General features: G+C 44.4%; 1 protein-coding gene across 8 annotated transcripts in view; it reads left to right on the forward strand.

Annotated features, from left to right (window-relative positions):
- LOC122920311 (4-galactosyl-N-acetylglucosaminide 3-alpha-L-fucosyltransferase FUT6-like) overlaps window positions 1-21472 on the forward strand; it is a 151372-nt gene extending 129900 nt beyond the window's left edge. For 3 of the 8 annotated variants that reach the window (XM_044269719.1, XM_044269718.1, XM_044269717.1), the window contains one exon: window positions 18533-21472. In XM_044269719.1, coding sequence (XP_044125654.1) covers window positions 18738-20207 — 1470 coding nt within the window. In that variant the 5' untranslated portion in view covers window positions 18533-18737 and the 3' untranslated portion in view covers window positions 20208-21472. Of the gene's footprint in view, window positions 1-9532; window positions 10661-18532 lie in introns of those variants that run through there. The other 5 variants (XM_044269722.1, XM_044269721.1, XM_044269720.1 and 2 more) reach the window with 3 other exon arrangements.
- The last annotated feature ends 429 nt before the right edge of the window (window positions 21473-21901 follow it).

The following is a 21901-nucleotide window of genomic DNA, read 5'->3' on the forward strand; positions in this document are numbered from 1 at the left end:
CAGTCAGTCAGACAAAGGTGTTTTCATGTTTAGTTCTGCTGAGAAACTGCCTGCTCCTGCCCAGTCTGTTCACTTTTATTTCTTACTAACAAAAGGTGTAACCATAGAAAAGGGGCTGGCCCATCACCCGACCACTTACTTCATGTAACAAGGATGCAGGAAGTGATGACACAGGAAGTGATGACGCAGGAAGACAAGACACCATCATTTAGAATAACATAGCCAGCTAACACCCATTACCACTGGAGTGAACTTTATCCAGCCTTGCTCAGTGATCAATGCCAAATAAAGTTACTATGATCCTCATGCATGTTTATTTACAGGACAACATCATTATCTCCAGCGGCTGATCAGGCGCACTAGAGACAACAAACGCTTGTTCCTTTCATATATTGTTCTCTTAACAAATGTATCCACTCCAAACCAATAAATTTGCGTCTTGCCAGAAAACACTGCTTTGCTGAACACTTCAGCACAGCCAGGGGTAAACGACAGCAGGCAGTTTTAAAACGTATCTGTTTGGGGGACAAACCCCACACTGTGCAGGAGCTATGCACGGGCATGGAACAACAGACCGATGAGTGGTTGGTGCCAGTGAGCCTTAAGCCCAGCCCGGTGGTGTGCGATAATGGGCAAAATCTCGTAGCAGCTCTGGGCCTAGCCGGTTTGACGCACATCCCTTGCCTGGCGCATGTGCTGAATTTGGTGGTGCAGAAATTCTTGAAAAATGACCCCAATATGTCAGAGCTGCTGCAGAAAGTGCGGGCCGTCTGTGTGTGCTTTCGGCGTTCTCACCCTGCTGCTGCCCGCCTGTCAGCGCTGCAGCATAACTTCGGCTTTCCCGCTCACCGCCTCATATGCAACGTGCCCACAAGGTGGAACTCCACCTTGCACATGCTGGCCAGACTGTGTGAGCAGCAGCAGGCCATAGTGGAGATTCAGCTGCAGCATGCACGGGTGAGTCGCTTTGCGGAACAGCACCACTTCACCACCAATGAGTGGGCCTTCATGCGAGACCTGTGTGCCTTGTTGCGCTGTTTCGAGTACGCCACCAACATGACCAGTGCCGATGATGCTGTTCTCAGTGTTCCTATCCCACTTCTATGCCTCCTTGAAAAAACGCTTCAGGCGATAAATGAAGAGGAAGTGGCACAGGAGTAGAAGGAAGAGGGATCATTTACAAGGGTTTCAGGCTAGTCATTCACAAGTGGCTCCAAGGGTAGGTTCCTTTACCAACATACGCCAGGTACACAATTGTCCAGCCAGGGCACAGTTCTGGAGGATGACGAGGTGGAGGATGATGATGAGGAGATGGAGGAGAAGGAACCGTGTTCACAGCAGGGTGGCACCCAGACCAGCTTATGGCCATCACTGGTGCATGGCTGGGGGGATACAGAGGACACAGACGATACACCTCCCACAGAGGACAGCTTGTCACACATGAGGGATTACATGCTGCAGTGTCTCCACAAAGACCGCCGAGTTGGCCACATTCTAACTTGTGCTGATTAATGGGTGGCCACGCTGCTGAATCCCCGTTACAAGGAAAATGTACCGTCCTTAATTCCGTCACTGGAGCGTGATCGTAAGATGCGCGAGTACAAATGCACGCTGGTAGATGCGCTGCTGATGGCATTCCCACCTGACAGCGGGGGCACAGTGGAAGCACAAGGCGAAGGGAGAGGAGGAGAAAGAGGTCACCAACGCAGCTGGGGCACCGCCAGTACCTCAGAAGGCAGGGTAAGCATGGCCAAAATGTGGAAAGCTTTGTCAGCACGCCACAACAACCAGCACCACCAGCTGATATGGAACGTCTTAGCAGGAGGCAGCATTTCAGCAACATGGTGGAGCAGTATGTGTGCACACGCCTACACGTACTGAATGACGGGTCTGCCCCCTTCAACTTCTGGGTCTCCAAATTGGGCACTTGGCCTGAGCTTGCCCTTTACGCCTTGGAGGTGCTGGCCTGCCCTGCAGCCAGTGTATTATCTGAACGTGTGTTTAGCACGGCAGGGGGCGTCATCACAGACAAGGGCAGCCGCCTGTCCACAGCCAATGTGGACAAGCTCACGTTCATTAAAATGAACCAGGCATGGATTCCTCAGGACTTGTCTGTACCTTGTGCAGAATCGACATGTATAACGGCCTCACCCTGCCATTGTTGTACTCCTGCGCATTTTCTCTTTTTTTTTTTTTTTTTTTTTTTATTTCCCAATGTTTTGGGGTATACCCAAATTTGAAAAAAATAAATACAATTAAATAAAATAGAAACAAAAACAAAAACCTGTATTGTCTACCTCCTCTTCCTCCTCCACCGCCGCTTCCACCTACACCCCCCATCCACCGCCTCCTCAACCTCCTACTCCATATGGACCTCCTCCTCCTAGATCAAAATTATTTTTTATCTTTATGTATTTTATGTTATTTTAAGTCATTTCCCTATCCACATTTGTTTGCAGAGCACTTGCCATGCTCTTAACCACATTTTGCTGCCTTTTGCAGCTCTCTAGCCCTTTCCATGACCTTTTTTGAGCCATTTGAGTGCTCCATTGACTTCAATGAGGTTCGGCTTTGGGGTCAAGTTCAGGTCCCGAACTCAAACTTTTTTGTGAAGTTCGGCCGAACCCGTCGAACTCGAAACACACAGGTGTCCGCTCAACTCTACTCATCTCTAAACATGGCATCCAGGCCTTCCGAGTGACAGTGTACAGTTCAGAGGAAGAGGTGGGGGTCACGCAGCGCCAGCCACACAGCAAAAGAGGGAGCAAGGTGCAAAACCACAGCGGCTGGCTCCCAGCCAATACGCCTGCTGCTGACCAACGTGCCGAGGGACAGAGAACACCAAAGCCAGCTCAAAGTAGTTCCCTACCGTGGCAGTTCTTCAGACAATTGCAGTATGCCAGACTGACAGGAGAATTATATGTGAGGTCACGGTGTGAGCATTAGATGGGCTGAGGTAAATACAGTTTTGGTTACTCACGGTTATGTCGTCCATGGGCAGGCCTGCACAAGTGAGAAGAAGAACGGCACATGAATTCTCTGGGGCACACTCTGGTGTAAGGGACACAGGCCAGGTGGTGGTTCGAGGTGCCCTTGATGATCTGTATTATTGTGCCTATGGCAAGGTCCCTTGTAGTCGTGACACCAGTACATTTTATGGTGGTACAACCATTTAATGTAGTGTTAATTGAGGAATTGGAGACTGAGACAAGGATAGTGCAATCCAGCTTATAACTTTTACTAAACGTTGCTCCTGGTAACGGTAACATCCAAGTATAAAACAGTCTCCAATACATCCAGACATGAAATACAGTCTCTTTAAGATGGACAGAGGTAAAGCTGCAAGAGGTCCACTGCTTACAGGTGTGATGTCTGTCCCTCAGGCTATTAATGATATCAGCTTTATGCTTACTGATAGAGGAGTTCTAAGCTGGTCCCTGTTATCCCAGTGCAGGTTAGTAAGGCCGCCGGAGGCTGGTAATACCTTCACTTTTGTCTCCAAAGGTCCTAAGGCGCGTATAGCAATGGCCATAACCCTTTGGGTGTCTGTTTCTTTAGTGCTTTCTGGATTAATATCCTTCTGGGTATGTGGACCACTTCAGCGCAGGGCTGAAGACTCCAGACTGAGAGCTAAGACTAAACTCACTCTGACTGAACTGAACTGGACTGAACTCCCTGGAGACTGACTAACTAGGCCGGAGCTGGGATACATATATGGGATGTGTTGTCTCCCCCTAGTGGTAGGCTCAGTGTAATGGAATCTAACACATCTGTAGACAGGGATTATGCATAAGGTTGCACTGCAGCATAAAACAGGTTATAGAAAGCATACAAAGCATAACACGACAACTTTGCAGTACCCATGAGGGTAGTGGGACACTACACAATGTGTGATGACAAGACAGCAGTGCTATGCACGCTGTGCAGTCAGAGTCTGAAGCTTAGCATAAATGTTCTAAACTCAAGCACCACCTGCATGACCAGGCATCTAACTGCAAAGCACGAGCTGCAGTGGAGTAGACATCTGAAAATCCACAAAAGATCTGAGGCTCCTCCTGATCCTTTTCTGCTGAGGTCTGGGCCTCTTCCTCCCCCTTGGAGCAACAGGGCCACCTGGCACCCCTAAAAGAGAGGATGTGACAGCAACACCACCACCATCATCTGTGTCACCGAGCATCTCCACACTGTCCCATGGAAGAGTTCAGCTGTCCATCCTCTGCGGAACAGCACCACTTCACCACCAACGAGTTGGCCTCCATGTGGGAAATGTGTGTCATGTTGGGCTGTTTCAAGCACTCCACCAACATGGCCAGCACTGATGATGCAGTCCTTACCGTTACTATACCATTTCTATGTCTCCTTAAAAAAACGCTTCAGATGATGATGGATGAGGATATGGCACAGGAGGCTTGGGAGTAGGAACAGGGAGCATTCCTACAGTTATCAGGCCAGTTGTGCACAGGTGCCTCGGTGGGTGGGTGCCTGCACCAACAGCAGCCAAGTACACAACTGCCCAGCCAGGGCACAGTTTTGGAGGATAAGGAGGATGATGATGATGAGGAGGATCCGCAATCACAGCTGGGTGGCACCCAAATCAGCTCACGGGCATCAATAAAGAGCAGTGCTGATTACTGGTTGGCCCCCCTGCTGGATTCCTGCTACAAGGACAACGTGCTGTCCTTATCCTTACTTCCGTCACTGGCACGTGATCGCAAGCTGTGCGAGTACAAGCGCACACTGATAGACGCGCTAATGATAATAGTGTTGGCTACCTCCTTCTCTTTCACCTACAGTACCACATCCACCCCCGTCTCAACCTCCTACTCTACTTGGATCTCCGTCTCCTGGTTGAAGATTATAATTTTTTTATTTTTCTCTATTCTATTTTATTTTAAGTCATTTCCCTACCCACATTTGATTGCAGGGCAATTGTCCTGCACTTACCCCTATTTTGGTTCCATTTACAGCCCTCTCGCCCAGGCATCCTCAAACTGCGGCCCTCCAGCTGTTGTAGAACTACAACTCCCACAATGCCCTGCTGTAGGATGATACCTGTAGGCTGTTCGGACATGCTGGGAGTTGTAGGTTTGCAACAGCTGGAGGGCCGCAGTTTGAGGATGCATGCTCTAGTCCTTACTACGACTATTTTACAGCCATTTTACAGCACCAAAGTTCGGGTCTCCATTGACTTCTATGGGGCTCGGAAGCAAGTTCGGGTCCCCGAACTGAAGTTTGAACCAAAGTTCGGCCGAACCCGAACATCCACGGATTCTCTCATCTCTAATTGTTATTATGTGCTACCAGAGGGCATTACTGGGAGGAGGAATAAAAGGAGAGAAATACAACTCCCAGCATTTCCCTGGCTCTCACACTAAATCCATTGTTTCTTCACTTTCTTCTCTTCCACACAAAGCTTGGCCCCCTGATGTCACATGACATCATGACAGGTCCTTCACCAACACTGATCCTCTCCACTGCTGAGCTCTGCCCACTCCTGCACTGATCCTCATTATCACAGAGACATCATCATTTATTCTTCAGGTCTTGCTAATGGTTGTTATTAGCCGTTATCAGAGCACTCTATATAGAGGAAATATATGTATACAGCCTGGCAGGCGAGGCCTGGGCCCCATAGCAGCCTGCGGTAGTTCTGCCCCTGCATCTGATGTGGTAACGTTTTATTCCTGACAATCATCTGCTCAGTTGAAAAAGTGTAAAAGGGCCATTCAATTTCCTAGATGTCTGTCTTTATTAATTTCTGTCCTAAAAAACAGCAGACACTGTCACTAATCTTGAGGCCTCACTCTTCCTGATATCATCTAGCATAGCAAAGGCATGCAAGAGGGTGAAAAAGTTTCTTTATCTTATTAGGCTACTTTCACACTCGCGTTTTGGCTTTCCGTTTGTGAGATCCATCGTGGGCTCTCACAAACGGTCCAAAATGTTTCCGTTTTGCCCTAATGCATTCTGAATGGAAAAGGATCCGTTCAGAATGCATCAGTTTTTCTCCGATCAGTCACCCTTCCGCTCTGGAGGCTGCCTGCAGCGTTTTGCTGTCTGCTTGACGAAACTGAGCCAAACAGACCCGTCCTGGCACACAATGTAAGTCAATGGGGACGGATCCGTTTTCTTTGACACAATCTGGCATAATAGAAAACAGATCCGTCTCCCATTGACTTTCAGTGGAGTTCATGACGGATCCGTTTTGGCTATGTTACAGATAATACAAACGGATCCATTCATGACAGATGCATGCGGTAACGGATTATTGTAACGGATCCGTTTTTGCAGATCAATGACGGATCTGTCCAAAATGCGAGTGTGAAAGTAGCCTTAATTAAAAGCAATTGTAATAGCTGAGCATATTGTACATCAAGGTGTTGAATGATGACTGAAACTATATTAGTGTTGTTTAAAGATTTTTTAACTATTAGATTTGTGACATTTAAGTTGGGACTACAATACGATCTTTGCAGTGCAGCCAATGAACCCCAGAATCTCCGATGCAGGAACTTTTAGTGTCCCAGTTGCAGCAACTTGACACTTACGCTATGACCACCATTTAGTACGTGGCTACACTGCTACACAGCAATCTTTGGTCATGCGACGGGTGTTGCTGCCATGATCACCATTAAACCACAGTCTTAAAGGGGTTGGTCCATCTCAGACGTTGATGGCATATTGCTAGTATATGCCATCAGTGTCAGATAAGTGTAGGTCACATCTCTGGGATTCCCTATTTCCACAACAGAGTCCCTTAGTGGTCGGTGGCACTTGCAGCAGTAGGACCCCCAACCAATCTGTTATCCCCAATCCTGTCAACAGAGGATAGCACTTAACAACCGGAATACCCATTTAAGTCAGGGCCATAGGTGAATGTGTTACATGGCCCATTCCGCCTCTGCTAAATAGCTGAGAAGCAAAGAATGAAAATTAAAATCTATTTTACAGCCCCAAGTTGTTAAACTGTGAAGCAATTGAATGTGCCCTTATTTAACCCCCTTATGCACTGCTGAGATCAGTGATCCAGTCTCAGGCCTGGACACAACAGGCAGCCAATGGAATCAGGTGACAGTCATCAGGTGCCCCTAAGCATGACAGAACTGCTGGGTGTTAGCAGACCACGGGGGTATTTTATTACCTCAAGGGAACATACAGCATATTGTTAGAAAAATAAACATAAGTTACAACAATTACAAAATAAGATACAAATAAAGAAAAATAACAATACTCACACAAAAACAGACTGCCATCCTCTGCATCTGATTCATCAGAGACTGCATTTCATCAGAAAAACTGCTACAAAATAGAGAACCACTTCTAATACTTCATTTTAATGTAAAATTGCTGAAAATGTTAATTTATTTAAAGAATACCCTCAATAAAAAAAAATCAATATAAAGGTACTGAAACAGTGATCTGTGTTACAAAAAACTCCATCAAAATTCTTTTGGTAGCTTAAAGGGGTTTTGCCTCCTAGCCACCACAGAGGCCGGTATTTTTTTTTTATAGTGTACGAGCACCACGAGCAGTGTATAATGTGATAGAAAAATGAATGAAGCCAGCAAAGTAGGTAATATTGACAATCACAATATATTAGTAAGTGCCTTGCATTAGATTTATCTATATGATAAATGCCATTTACTGAAGTGACACAAACCCTTTAAGACTTCATCCGGTCAACTATCAGTGACTGAGAGCTATGTACATATTTATACACACTTAGGCCTCAAGCACACAAACGTATTTTCGGTTTCCTTTTTTTCTGGACCTGCATCCATTTATCATGTATAGAATGTTAATACAAGGTACTTAGTAATGTATTGTTATTATCAATATTGCCTCCTTTGCTGGCTTGCTTCATTTTTCCATCACATTATAGACTGCTTGTATCCAGGTGTTACGACCACCCTGCAATCCAGCAGTGGTGGCCGTGCTTGCACAATGTGAGAAAAAATGCCAGCCTTTCTGGTGGCTAGGACCGTGGGAGCTCACGTAAGCTGGTACTTTTTTTTCTATAGTGTACAGTTGTGGCCAAAAGTTTTGAGAATTACATAAATATTGGAAATTGGAAAAGTTGCTGCTTAAGTTTTTATAATAGCAATTTGCATATACTCCAGAATGTTATGAAGACTGATCAGATGAATTGCATAGTCCTTCTTTGCCATGAAAATGAACTCAATCCCAAAAAAACTTTCCACTGCATTTCATTGCTGTCATTAAAGGACCTGCTGAGATCATTTCAGTAATCGTCTTGTTAACTCAGGTGAGAATGTTGACGAGCACAAGGCTGGAGATCATTATGTCAGGCTGATTGGGTTAAAATGGCAGACTTGACCTGTTAAAAGGAGGGTGATGCTTGAAATCATTGTTCTTCCATTGTTAACCATGGTGACCTGTAAAGAAACGCGTGCAGCCATCATTGCGTTGCATAAAAATGGCTTCACAGGCAAGGATATTGTGACTACTAAGATTGCACCTCAATCAACAATTTATAGGATCATCAAGAACTTCAAGGAAAGAGATTCAATTCTTGTTAAGAAGGCTTCAGGGCGTCCAAGAAAGTCCAGCAAGCGCCAGGATCATCTCCTAAAGAGGATTCAGCTGCGGGATCGGAGTGCCACCAGTGCAGAGCTTGCTCAGGAATGGCAGCAGGCAGGTGTGAGCGCATCTGTACGCAAAGTGAGGCAAAGACTTTTGGAAGATGGCCTGGTGTCAAGAAGGGCAGCAAAGAAGCCACTTCTCTCCCAAAAAAACTCCTCAGATCCTAATCCCATTGAGAACTTGTGGTCAATTCTCAAGAGGCGGGTGGACAAACAAAAACCAACTAATTATGACAAACTCCAAGAAGTGATTATGAAAGAATGGGTTGCTATCAGTCAGGAATTGGCTCAGAAGTTGATTGAGAGCATGCCCAGTCGAATTGCAGAGGTCCTGAAAAAGAAGGGCCAACACTGCAAATACTGACTCTTTGCATAAATGTCATGTAATTGTCGCTAAAAGCCTTTGAAACGTATGAAGTGCGTGTAATTACATTTCACTACATCACAGAAACAACTGAAACAAAGATCTAAAAGCAGTTTAGCAGCAAACTTTGTGAAAACTAATATTTGTGTAATTCTCAAAACTTTTGGCCACGACTGTACAAGCACAGCCATGCTGCTGGACTGCAGGGTGGTCGTAACCATGGAAAATTTCTCTGCATAATAAATGCTATTTGCTGAAGTGGCAAAACCCCTTTAAGGAATAAAAGTATTAAGGCCGTTAAACCAACAAAACCACCAAAAAATGTTAGGTCATTTTGGACTAATGCACTCTAATTATTAAAGGGGCTATGCAAGAATTAGGGGGGTGCACCCCCTCACCACCACCACCACCTCCAAACCAATTGGCCAGACCTGTAAACAGAAGGGGGGGGGGGTGGTTTGCCAAAACAACATCATTCTTGCACAACCCCTTTAATGGGGGTTAAATGAAAGAAAAAATTAAATATTTATATGACATAAATATATTCTGCTTCTTTCTCCAATAGGTATGATACTTGTCAAAGTGGTTTCATCTGCAGTTACAACCCGTTCCATTATTTCTGCTTACATAAATGGAGCATCGAGGCAAGACCAAGACACTGAAGACTTCTTTTATGCTTTTGATTGTACAGTTGTGCCTTAGCATTATTTTATTTTTATTATATAACTATGCAAATCCCTCAGTGTCTAGCGATGAATTTTCCTATACAAGTATACATCAAGAACTAGAACTGGCTAATGACACGAAGATCATCCTTGTTTGGACCTGGCCATTTGGTGACACATTTCCACTTAATGAATGTCCACCATACACTAATATTTCTGGATGCTTTTACACAGCTAACAGAACCTTGTATTCTTCTGCAGATGCAACTGTTATGCATCACAGAGATGTATGTTATTCCAGGAAACAGTTACCTCAGATACCAAGACCACCAAATCAGTATTGGGTATGGTTTAACTTGGAGTCTCCATTACACAGCCCAAACTTGCATTTTATGGATAATCTCATCAATCTCACAACGTCTTTTAGAGCTGATTCAGATATTTTCACACCTTATGGCTGGCTAGAGCCGAATCAACGAGATGAGAACTTCACAATTCCTCCAAAGACTAAGTTGGTGGCCTGGGTAATCAGTAACTGGAACCCAAAATCTAATAGAGTACGGTATTACAAAGAGCTCAAAAAATTTCTTCCTGTAGACATATATGGAAGACAGCATTTAGCTCTCCCAACAAATGAACATGAAAAAACATTGTCCAAGTATAAGTTTTATCTCGCCTTTGAAAACACAATTCATGAAGATTATATTACAGAGAAACTCTGGAAAAATGCGTTGAAATCTGGTTGTTTGCCAGTTGTATTGGGCCCTTCTCGAAAAAACTATGAGCGTTTTATTCCGAAAGACTCTTTTCTACATGTTGATGACTTCTCCACGCCTGAAGAGCTTGCTAAATATATCTTAAAATTGGACAGTGATGACAAAGCTTACCAGCAGTATTTTACATGGAGGTCCAGACTTCATCCCTTTGCAGATCCTAGCTGGCAGACTCATTACTGCAGAGTATGTAAAGCAATAAAAGAAGCTCCTGCATACAAAACTATTTCAAAACTTGGAGCATGGTACAAATAATTATAGGGTCTTCTCACAATGTTTTTAAGAAAAATGCTAAATTTTCTCAGGTGTTTTCCATATTAGCTGAAATTCAGTAGGGGAATATTAATTTTTGGGGAATTCTTCCCCACTTTGTGCATTTTTGCAGTTCAATGCATTTTTTTCAAAATGTAGAGAGCTGTAGATGTGCCTATTTCCATTTGTTTCCATAGGCTTCTACATATAAAATAAAGTCTGAAAAAAACACATCAACTATGTATGTAAAAGAAAAAACATCAAAAATGCTTGTACAAAATGCATTAAATTTAGGGCATTTTACAAGCCACGAAAACTGAACCACTGCAGTTTTGTCAGAATTGTAAATAAAATGTTATGATATCCACACAAAAAAATCTGTAGCATGAATTGACCAGCAGTGGTGATTTTAAAGAGGTCCTTTCATCAGAATTAAACTTCTAAAGTAACTATACAGGCATGTAGAGCGGCGCCCAGGGACCCCCCTGCACTTACTGTTATACCTGGGCGCCACTCCGTTCTCTGGTAACTGCCTCCGGTATCTTTACAGTTAGGGGAACCCAGGGGAACCTGCCGGCGCCTCCTTTTCCCATGCTGCAGCGCTGGCCAATCACAGCGCTCAGCTCTCTCTCAGGCTATGAGCTGAGCGCTGTGATTGGCCAGCGCTACAGCATTGGAGCCTAACTGTAAAGATACCGGAGGCAATTACCGCAGAACGGAGCGGCGCCCAGGTATAACAGTAAGTGCAGGGGGGTCCCTGGGCGCCGCTCTACATGCCTGTATAGTTACTTTAGAAGTTTAATTCTGATGAAAGGTCCTCTTTAAATCAGTAGCATTTCAATTTATGCTATGGAGTTTACTTTTTGCTAAGTCTGGTATGAAATTCAAAGTAAATCTGCAGTAAAAACCTCAACAAATCAGCAGGCGATGTTCTACTGCAAATGGCAGCAAACTATTCCCAGTGTGGCCATAACAATGAAATTGCAATTTGACGTGTTACATAAAAAAAAAAAAAAAATCATGCCATTTATCACCAGCCCACAAAAACTCAGCAAAAAGACTGCTTGAAGGAAAATTAGTTACTGATTATGTTTAGAGATGAGCAAAGTTTTAAAAAATTTGATCCGGACACTTCGACGAATTTTCTCAAAAAAATTGATTGGATCCGAATTTATTTGTGATGAATTGCATTAAAAATCAGCCTGGCTGCTGAGAGCCTGTATATCTGTGTACAACACTGTGCATCGCAGAAACATGCATAGGTAGTCTGCTGTGGTAGTGAAACAGTACTGTGAGTAGGGCTGCAGCTATCAATTATTTTAGTAATCAAATATTCTATCGATTAATCCAATGATTAATCAAGTACTCTAAAAGTACTCTAATAAAAAAAAACGAATTAAAAGAACATTTTCCTTTATAAAAAACTCATCAGCCCCTTGTGCCATCATCACCCTCCATGCCATCATCTCCCCCAGTGCCATCAGTCCTCTGTGTCATCAGCTCCCCCAATGCCATCAGTCCTCTGTGCCATCAGCTCCCCCCAGTGCCATCAGTCCTCTGTGCCATCAGCCCCTCTGTGTCTTCAGTCCTCTGTGCCATCGGCCCCTCCAAGCTATCATGTCCCCCACTTCAGCAGTGTCATCAGCCCCTCCATGCCATGTCCCCCAGTTCAATCGGCCCCTCCATGCCATGTGTGAGAGACAAGATTAAGATTTCTCCTGTAGTACACATTTGTCTCCACTAGATGGCAAAAACTCAATTAGGAGCCTCATGTACATCTTCTTTGTCTTAAGATCATTAGTGAAAGAAAGGAGGAGTTAAGTTGCTATCTTTCGAATGTGCCAATCAACTCAGGAATGGAGTTAGTAAACCACTCCCTTTTTGTCACAGAGCCAATGAACTTTTATCTAGGACTACCCTTTTGTCTACCTCATGTTGCCTATATAAGAGTATGTAACTGTAATAAAGATATAGATATTTTTCCATGATACCAGCCTGCATTGGTCTCAGAGAGAAAGCTGTATGAGCTCATACTTATAATTCTAACTGATTTGGAGCCACACAAAAGAAGAAGTTGTGTCGTAGATTTTGCGACAACAATTTGGCGCCCAACGTGGGGCAGACAGCTTGCGTAACTTCCGATTCAAACGCCAGGAGAGAACTTGCGTAAAACCATCAGACGAGGCATAAACTGCAGTAAAGGTAAGAAGCTTTTATTCTTACAACCTCCTCTGAGTCTTTTGCCCAGGTGTTTTCTCAAGAGTTGAATTGGTGTTATCGCGATATAAGGGTTCAAATTATAGCTGATCTGTCCGTTAGAAAGAACCTGTTGAAATATTCCTTCTTTGTGTGGTGGAACATGCTGAAACTAAACGGAAGTTGTTAGACAGCTGAGTCGGATATCCTGTGACGTAGAATTGGATCCCAGCCAAGATTCTGACGAGAATCTTGAGGAAAGGGTTAACACCAATTGTCATAGGCAATTGGAAGTTATTAAGATTTTGTATCCCGGTGAATTGACTAGGGGTCTTCACTTTGAGAGATTGTGGGTTCAATACTATTATATCATTTGAGCTTTGTGCAACTGCGTTTGAGTTAGTGGGTTCGGTGGCGATTACTTATAGTAATCGGATACCGTTTGAGCTTTGTGCAACTACGCTTAAGTTTGCGGGTTTGATAAGTAGCAATTGTTTGAGCTTTGTGTAACTACAATAATGGGAAATTCTAATGTTGCAGGACAGAGTGAAAAAATGTTAACAGCAGCTCAGTTGATGAGAGAAAGAGAAGGAAAAGTTTCAGTAACTAAGTTAAAATCGTTCATGCAGGCAATTGGTCTGCATGAAACTGGAAGATTAAATGAAAGTTTATGAAAAAATATATTGCAAGAAAAGAAAGGTTGGCTGAGAGATAATAATAGGCTGGTGCAAGCAGAGTTATGGTGGAAGTTGTCTGCAGATGTGACTGATGGAAAGTTGAAAGAAATTGAGAAGAATGGTCAATATTGGTATAGTAAGATGGAGGATTTGGATGTGATAAGGAACAAAGAACAGGACAGTTTGCCATGCGGCATCCCTTCCCCCACCACCTCTGTTGTAAGTAATCCTGGGTCTTGTGGTCCAACAAACAATCCATGTGTCAGCCCCTCCTCTACACCATGTGCTGGAATGTGCTCATCAGGACCACCCACTGTGCTTTCTGCTTCCTCTATCCCTTCTCCATCCCCCAAAACTGCTTCCTTTGAACAACAACCCCCTCCTTATGGGGGATGGGAGTGTGTGTGCAGACACAAGAATGTTGAGAGAAATAACATGTGTGTTGTTTGTGGATCTCAAAGACAGGACACAATTCCTATCATAGGTCCCAGCACTGGATTATATCCAGTGATGTCTTCCAATAACCCTTCCCAACTGTATGTCCCAACAGTTAAAAATGTACCTGCAGTAATTGCCCCTATGATGCCTACTAGAAATATTCCAGATCAGTCTACCCAATCTAGGATTGCATCCACTTTAAGTCCATTTTCAGACTTGAGTGGATTTCTATCACAGGAAAGTATGGGATATCCAACATCAATGTTGGATATGCAAAATCTCATGCACCCAGTTTCCCCTATTATACCATCTCCGCCAAATCCACCCCGACCAAATATATCCTATCGTACGCCCAGGTACCTAACCCCTGGAGCTGCTCCTCTCAGAGGTCCAAATGACATCCCTGATGAACCTGTGTATCGCCCTTGGTCCCCTAGTGAGATGCTGGCCATGATGAGTAGAATCCCTAATCCAGAGGACTTACCCATGCCGTTCTGTAGAGAGTTAGCGAAGATAAGGAAAGCGTTCTCCTGTTGCTGGAGGGATCTAGAAGATTTAGTTCAGTGTAAAGCTGGTGACTCCTTCTCTCAGATTATAGCCTCTGCAGTGGGATCTTATGAGAGAGATGATACTACTTTGTTGTCCGGTGAGCGATACATAGTAAGACTCACGGAATGGGGGAGAAAAAGATTAGGTGATCAGTCTGTTACGTTGTCGGATATGCATCAGGATAAAATGGAAAGTGTGGAGAAATTTTACACTAGACTCCAGCAGAGATGGGTGGATTTGGGCTTTGAGTATACTTCAGACATGCATGAGAGGATTTTGAGTGCTGCTTTTGTGGATGGTGTTAGGGAAAGCATTCGCAAGGGTCTGGTATCAGCTAGGCCTGAATGGAGAACTATACAGCCCTCCATTTTGTTACAAGTAGCAAAGGGGGTAGAAGCTGAATTGAACAAAAGACCTAAGGCGGGTGTGGCCGCATACCAGCACTTTCCCCAAAAAGGGGGAAGGAACGCAAGGTATCGCTTAAGATGTTTTAACTGTGGCAAGGTGGGGCACTTTATGCGGGATTGCCAAACTCCTAACCCATGGGAGGAGGAAGAGGAGGAGAATGCTCAGCAGCATCCCCAAGTGCGACGCTTATAGGAAATTGGCAATCCAGAGTCAAATGCTGTGCCCCTATTAAAAATTCAAACCTTAGGGCCTGCCCCAGTTGTCTCCTTGGCAATTAATGGGGGGGAGCCCATCCCCTTTTTGATTGACACTGGAGCAGCCAAAACTGTTATTCGCAGCAAACATGTAAAAAGATCCCTCATGTCTAAAGATAGTATTCCATGTGTAGGAGTAGACGGTAATGAGATTCCTACTCCTCTCACAAAGCCAATACAAATTGCATTTGCCCCAAACCAACAAATGCTAAGTCGCCTCTTAGTCAGTGACACCGCCCCTGTTAATTTGCTAGGAGCAGATTTGTTGCAGAGAATATATGCGCAGATAACATATCTTCCTGATTGTACTGTGAAGTTACAAGGCAAACTAGGAGAAGAGGATATATGTCTCTTAGCAGCCTGTGATTATAATCCATTTCACATGTACGTGTCTACACTCTCTGAAGAGGGCGTGTCCCTTCTGCTGCAAAAACTACCTGCACATCTGTGGGCCTGCGGACCTACAGATGTTGGCCATTTATCTGTCGCTCCAATGATGATAGAACGTAAACCTGGTGCTCCTTTACCTCGGAAGGCACAATATCCCCTTAGTATACAACAAACGGATGCCATCACCAAAATAGTACATGATTTTGTCAGTAATGGGGTACTAATTGAAACCACCTCTCCATGTAACACTCCCTTGTACCCCATTAAGAAAAGGGGGGAAAAAGGTCAGCCAGTGCAGTATAGAATGGTACATGATCTTAGGGCTGTTAATGAGGCTACAGTTTTTAATACCCCTGTGGTACCAAACCCACATACGTTGTTGGCACAGATTCCCCACAGTGCTACCCATTTCACTGTGGTGGATCTTGCAAATGCATTTTTCTCAGTTCCGTTACATCCAGATTGCAGATATCTTTTTGCTTTCACACATGACAGGAAGCAATACACCTGGACAGTCTTACCACAAGGTGCCCATAATTCCCCCAGTATGTACAGTACTGCCTTAGCCCAGGTTTTAGCGGATTGGCCCATTCCATCTGAAGGAGTTGTCTTACTTCAATATATAGATGACTTACTTCTTTGCTGCCCGGGAGAGGAGGTGTGTAAACAAACCTCGTTGTCTCTTCTCACCTTCCTGGCTGCAAATGGCTGTAAAGCTTCCCGCAAGAAGCTTCAATTTTGTTGTACCACTGTCACCTTTCTAGGGCACTGTATATCTGCTGGGATTAGACATCTCACCCCAGACCGTATAACTGCAGTTGAACAAATTCCTTTGCCTACTACTGTGGGGGCTCTGAGAATTTATTTGGGTCTAGTCTCATACTGTAGGCCTTGGATCAGAAATGCCTCTGCTCTTTTGCAACCCTTGTATGATTGTCTCACCTCTCTTCCTTTTTCATTGACAGATAAGGCCGTGGAGAACTTTCATACATTAAAATTAGTCATCAGTTCGACACCAGCATTGGGTCTACCGGACTACAATAAAGATTTCAGACTTTATTGCACTGAATGTCTTGGCCATGCTTCAGCTGTTCTCACACAAGCTAGGGCTGGCCAACAGCGTCCAGTGGCGTATTACTCTGCCAGACTCGATCCAGTGGCTAGAGGAGCGCCATCTTGTGTCCGTGCGGTAGTGGCTGTACAACTCATGCTTGACAAGAGCTCTGAGATTGTGCTCAATTATCCAATCACTGTTTTTGTCCCTCATGACATCTCGGCCATTCTCACACAAGTACAGCCTAAATACCTGTCCACTGCCAGACACCTTAGACTAGAATGTGCACTACTTATGCCACCAAATGTCACCATCAAAAGGTGCACAACTTTGAATCCAGCTACTCTGCTGCCTCTGGAGGGGGGAGGGAGTAGTGGTATGAGTCATCTAGCCGAATATCTTCCTGACCTGGAAGATAAACACGACTGTCTCCAATTAATGTCCCAAGAGACAGCAGGGTTTGATCACGTGGTAGATACTCCCTTAGGAAACCCAGATTTAGAGCTCTTTGTGGATGGATCGCGGTATGGTGTCCAGGGGAAGTTTTATACTGGGTATGCAGTTGTCACTCAGCACGATACGATCAAAGCGGAATCACTGCCCTCTCACATGTCTGCACAGGAAGCTGAACTTAAGGCTTTGGAAGAGGCCTGCAGGTATGCGGAGGGAAAAACTGCAAACATCTATACAGATTCCAGGTATGCTTTTGGGATCACCCATGATTATGGTCCAATTTGGAAGGCTAGAGACTTCCTTACAGCAAATGGCAAGCCAATTAAAAATGGCAAAGGGGTGAAAGCCCTAATGGACGCTCTGCTGTTGCCAGCAAGGGTGGCCATTATGAAAATTAAAGGCCATTCGTCAGGAAAAACTCTTGAAGCTCGAGGAAATCATCGAGCTGATCTGGCAGCAAAAGCTGCTGCACAGAAACCCAGAGATGATCCTGTAGGGATAGCAGCAGTACAAGAGCAAATTTCCCTGCCTGTCAACTATGAAACATTTAAAACCTTACAGTCTCAAGCAACCAAAGAGGAAAAGGCAGTATGGATAGAGAAAGGAGCTGTGATGACCCCAAAAGGAACATGGCAACTTAGAGGAAAGCTGTGTTTGCCCCGTGCTTTATTCCCAGTCACAGCCCAGGCCACTCATGGGAATACTCACCTGTCCAAAACTGCCATGACTGCTCTTGTTAATAGTCACTGGTATGCCCCAGGATTCAGTGTAACTGCAGCCAAATTCACTCAGGCTTGTATGATTTGTGCACATCACAACATAGGAAGGACGGTAAAAACACCTTTGAGGCACACTCCCAGGCCCGATTTCCCCTTCCAAAGACTGCAAATAGATTACATCCAACTACCCAAAGTGGGGACCCTAGAATACGTCTTGGTATGTGTAGATCTGTTTTCAGGGTGGCCAGAGGCCTACCCTGTGGCCAAAGCCACTGCACAAAACACAGCCAAGAAACTTCTGAATGAGATAGTTTGCCGGTATGGTGTCCCAGAGACAATTGAGAGTGACCGAGGTTCTCACTTTACTGGGGAGGTCATGCGTGAAATTATGGGAGCCCTGGGTATTGAACAAGCCTTCCATACTGCGTATCACCCACAAAGCAGCGGTAGAGTAGAGCGACTCAACGGCACAATTAAATCAAAAATACAGAAGGCCATGGCTGAACTGAAAAAGCCATGGACAGAGTGTCTCCCTTTGGCACTTTTCTCCATCCGGTATACACCTAACCGGAAGACAGGCCTGAGTCCATATGAAGTACTCTTTGGGAATGCCCCTAGACTAGGACTCTATTTTCCACAGCAACTCCAGATGCAGCATAATAGTCTTTCAAAGTACGTTATCTGTCTTACAAACAGACTGTCTAATGTGTATTCCCAAGTTTTTGCTTCTCTTCCAGATCCAGACAGCATAGAGGCAACTCATTCTCTACAACCTGGAGATTGGGTAGTGGTGAAACGACACGTGCGGAAAGTTCTAGAACCACGATTTGAGGGTCCACATCAAGTACTGTTAACCACCGCCACTGCTGTCAAGTTGGAAGGAAAGCCTAATTGGGTCCACGCATCACACTGCAAAAAAGTACCAGAACCTCAAGTGCTGGAATGACTGCAAGGGCCGTAATATCTTTTCATTTTTTACTATTCATTTTATATTGTACAGGGGAACATGCACAGTCAGATCAAGTCCCAAATTCCATATTTAGAACAATATTAACACAAGGGAATCAGAATACAATTACATCTCCTACAGCTTCACCCATGGTTGACAAAATGGCCTTAGAGACAGGGTTTTCAGACACAAATGTATGGCTAGAATGGATCCGCTATACGGTTCTTTCCCAGAAGCGATCCAACTGCATAGCATGTGCTGCAGCTCGACCTCATTTGGGTACGGTACCTTTCCCTTTGAGTGAGGTTGCCGATCCTGAGGGTTTCAAGTGTATCCTTAAGATGTACACTGAAACCATTCCCAGTAATGACACCTCCCGCTGCAGGACATTAGAATTACTCTATCCTATTGTTCATGATAAAGCTCATATGGGTTTCGGTATAACGCCATACCCTGGAAATTATACCTGTTTCAATCGTAACCATACAGGCAAAGACATTGGTGTTTTCCCTCCAGGATATTGTTCCTATAACATCTATCTAAATGAGACAAGTAGTGACTCTGATGCTTACCCTGACAAATGGTTTGTCCACCAAGGTTATCAACATTCGGACATCTGGTGGTTGTGTGGAGACATGAAGCTCCGACCCAGGATACGAATGGAATGGATTGGCCAATGTACCTTGATTAAGGTGCTGATGCCATTTGTTCTATTTTCGACTCTTGAGTGGGAGCAAGTCAGTACGCAAGCCAATGTCCGGTCAAGGCTAAGGAGGTCACTCCCTACATCTTTTGATTCTCATGTATACATAGATGCTATAGGAGTCCCTAGAGGAGTTCCTGATGAATTCAAGGCTAGAAACCAGATAGCTGCTGGTTTCGAATCAATACTTCCCACAATTGGCGTAAATAAAAATGTAGGATGGATTAACTATTTGTATTATAATCAACAGAGATTCGTAAATTATACCCGAGATGCAGTAAAAGGAATATCGGAACAACTGAGCTCTTCATCGGTGATGGCGTTACAGAATCGACTGGCCCTCGACATGATCCTAGCGGAAAAAGGAGGCGTCTGCAAGATGATCAGAAGTTCCTGCTGCACCTTCATTCCGAACAACACTGCCCCTGACGGAAGCATCACAAAGGCTTTGAATGGACTGACTTTGTTATCAAATGAACTAGAGGAAAACTCTGGAATCAACAACCCCATTAATTCATGGCTAGAACAGTGGTTTGGGAACTGGTCTAATGTGTTAGCCAATATGTTAATGACACTGGTGGTAGTACTTGTAGGGTGTTGTGTGATTCCTTGTTTTAGGAAAATTGTTTTTAAAATGTTCAATTCAACCACACCTGCAACAACCATGTACATGCATTGTGAAACTGACAAACCTAAAGATTATTTGGAGAACCTCTTTGAGGAACGCGATTCCGTCCTAAAACAAATGAAATCTTGTTGATAGTTGCGGAATAAATAGAACCAGATGAAGGCAAACCCGAAAGGGGGGGGATCTGGTGAAGCAATAAGGAAAGTCCAGCTCTTCGCCATTTAGGGCGCTGGGAGAGTACCTCACATTGCTTATTCATCTTGTATCTATTTACCGCAAAAAAGAGGGATTTGTGAGAGACAAGATTAAGATTTCTCCTGTAGTACACATTTGTCTCCACTAGATGGCAAAAACTCAATTAGGAGCCTCATGTACATCTTCTTTGTCTTAAGATCATTAGTGAAAGAAAGGAGGAGTTAAGTTGCTATCTTTCGAATGTGCCAATCAACTCAGGAATGGAGTTAGTAAACCACTCCCTTTTTGTCACAGAGCCAATGAACTTTCATCTAGGACTACCCTTTTGTCTACCTCATGTTGCCTATATAAGAGTATGTAACTGTAATAAAGATATAGATATTTTTCCATGATACCAGCCTGCATTGGTCTCAGAGAGAAAGCTGTATGAGCTCATACTTATAATTCTAACTGATTTGGAGCCACACAAAAGAAGAAGTTGTGTCGTAGATTTTGCGACAACACATGTCCCCCAGTTCAATCGGCCCCTCCATGCCATGTCCCCCAGTTCAATCGGCCCCTCCATGCCATGGCCCCCAGTGCCATCAGCCTCTCCATGCCATCATGTCACCCACTCCTCCAGTACCATCATCCCCTCCATTCCATGTCCCCCAGTTTCATCAGCCCCTCCAGGACATCATGTCCCCCACTCCCCCAGTGCCCTCAGCCTCTCCATATCATGTCCCCAATGCCATCAGCCCCCCCATGCCATGTCCCCCAGTGCCATCAGCCACTCCAGGACATCATGTCCCTCACTCCCCCAGTGCCATCAGCCTCTCCATGTCATGTCCCCAGTGCCATCAGCCCCCCATGCCATGTCTCCCACTGGCATCAGCCACTTCATGCCATCATGTCCCTCACTCCCCCACTGCCATCAGCCCCTCCATGTTATGTCCTCCAGTGCCATCAGCCCCTCCATGCCATGTCCGCTAGTGCCATCGGCCCCTCCATGCCATGTCCCCCAGTGCATTCAGCCCCTCCATGTTTCCTCTCCCCCTGTAATACTTACCTTTCCTGGCAGGGTGCGTGACAGGAGAAGGACCGCAGCATCTTCTTCTCCCCAACATGCACTCGGACCTGACGTCACACAGCGTCAGTCAGCGCACACTGACAATGTGTGCACGCCAGGACAGTGCAGTGCTAGGGCGTGTCAAATTTTTTTACTTTGTTTTTCAAAAAATGAGGGTGGTCAAAAAGTTGTGTTTTGGTTAGTAATTCACAATAATTTTTGCAAGAAATGGCAATTACATTGTTTTGCTTGGTAAATAGCTACTTCAATTTTGTGATATTTTGACGTTTTATGTAAAATTCGCAGCAAACTGTCTTCTTTTAGGAAGTGCCTTATCATTATTTCTTTGTACTTCTGCTCTAAGGTTAAGAATATATTTCTCATGCTATTATTAGAAAATCAATAAAAATTAATGTTTCACAAAATAAAAGAATATACTTATACTATAAAATATGTAAAAAAAATGTTATGCCATTCGTAAAAGTTTTTAAACTAACAATACTCATTTGCAGCAGAGTGTCTTTTTAATGATTTTTACTAATGTCATACTTTATCAATTTTTATCATAGTATCATGCAAATAG

This window comes from Bufo gargarizans, chromosome 10, assembly GCF_014858855.1.
Source record: "Bufo gargarizans isolate SCDJY-AF-19 chromosome 10, ASM1485885v1, whole genome shotgun sequence".
NCBI classification, from domain to species: Eukaryota; Metazoa; Chordata; class Amphibia; order Anura; family Bufonidae; genus Bufo; species Bufo gargarizans.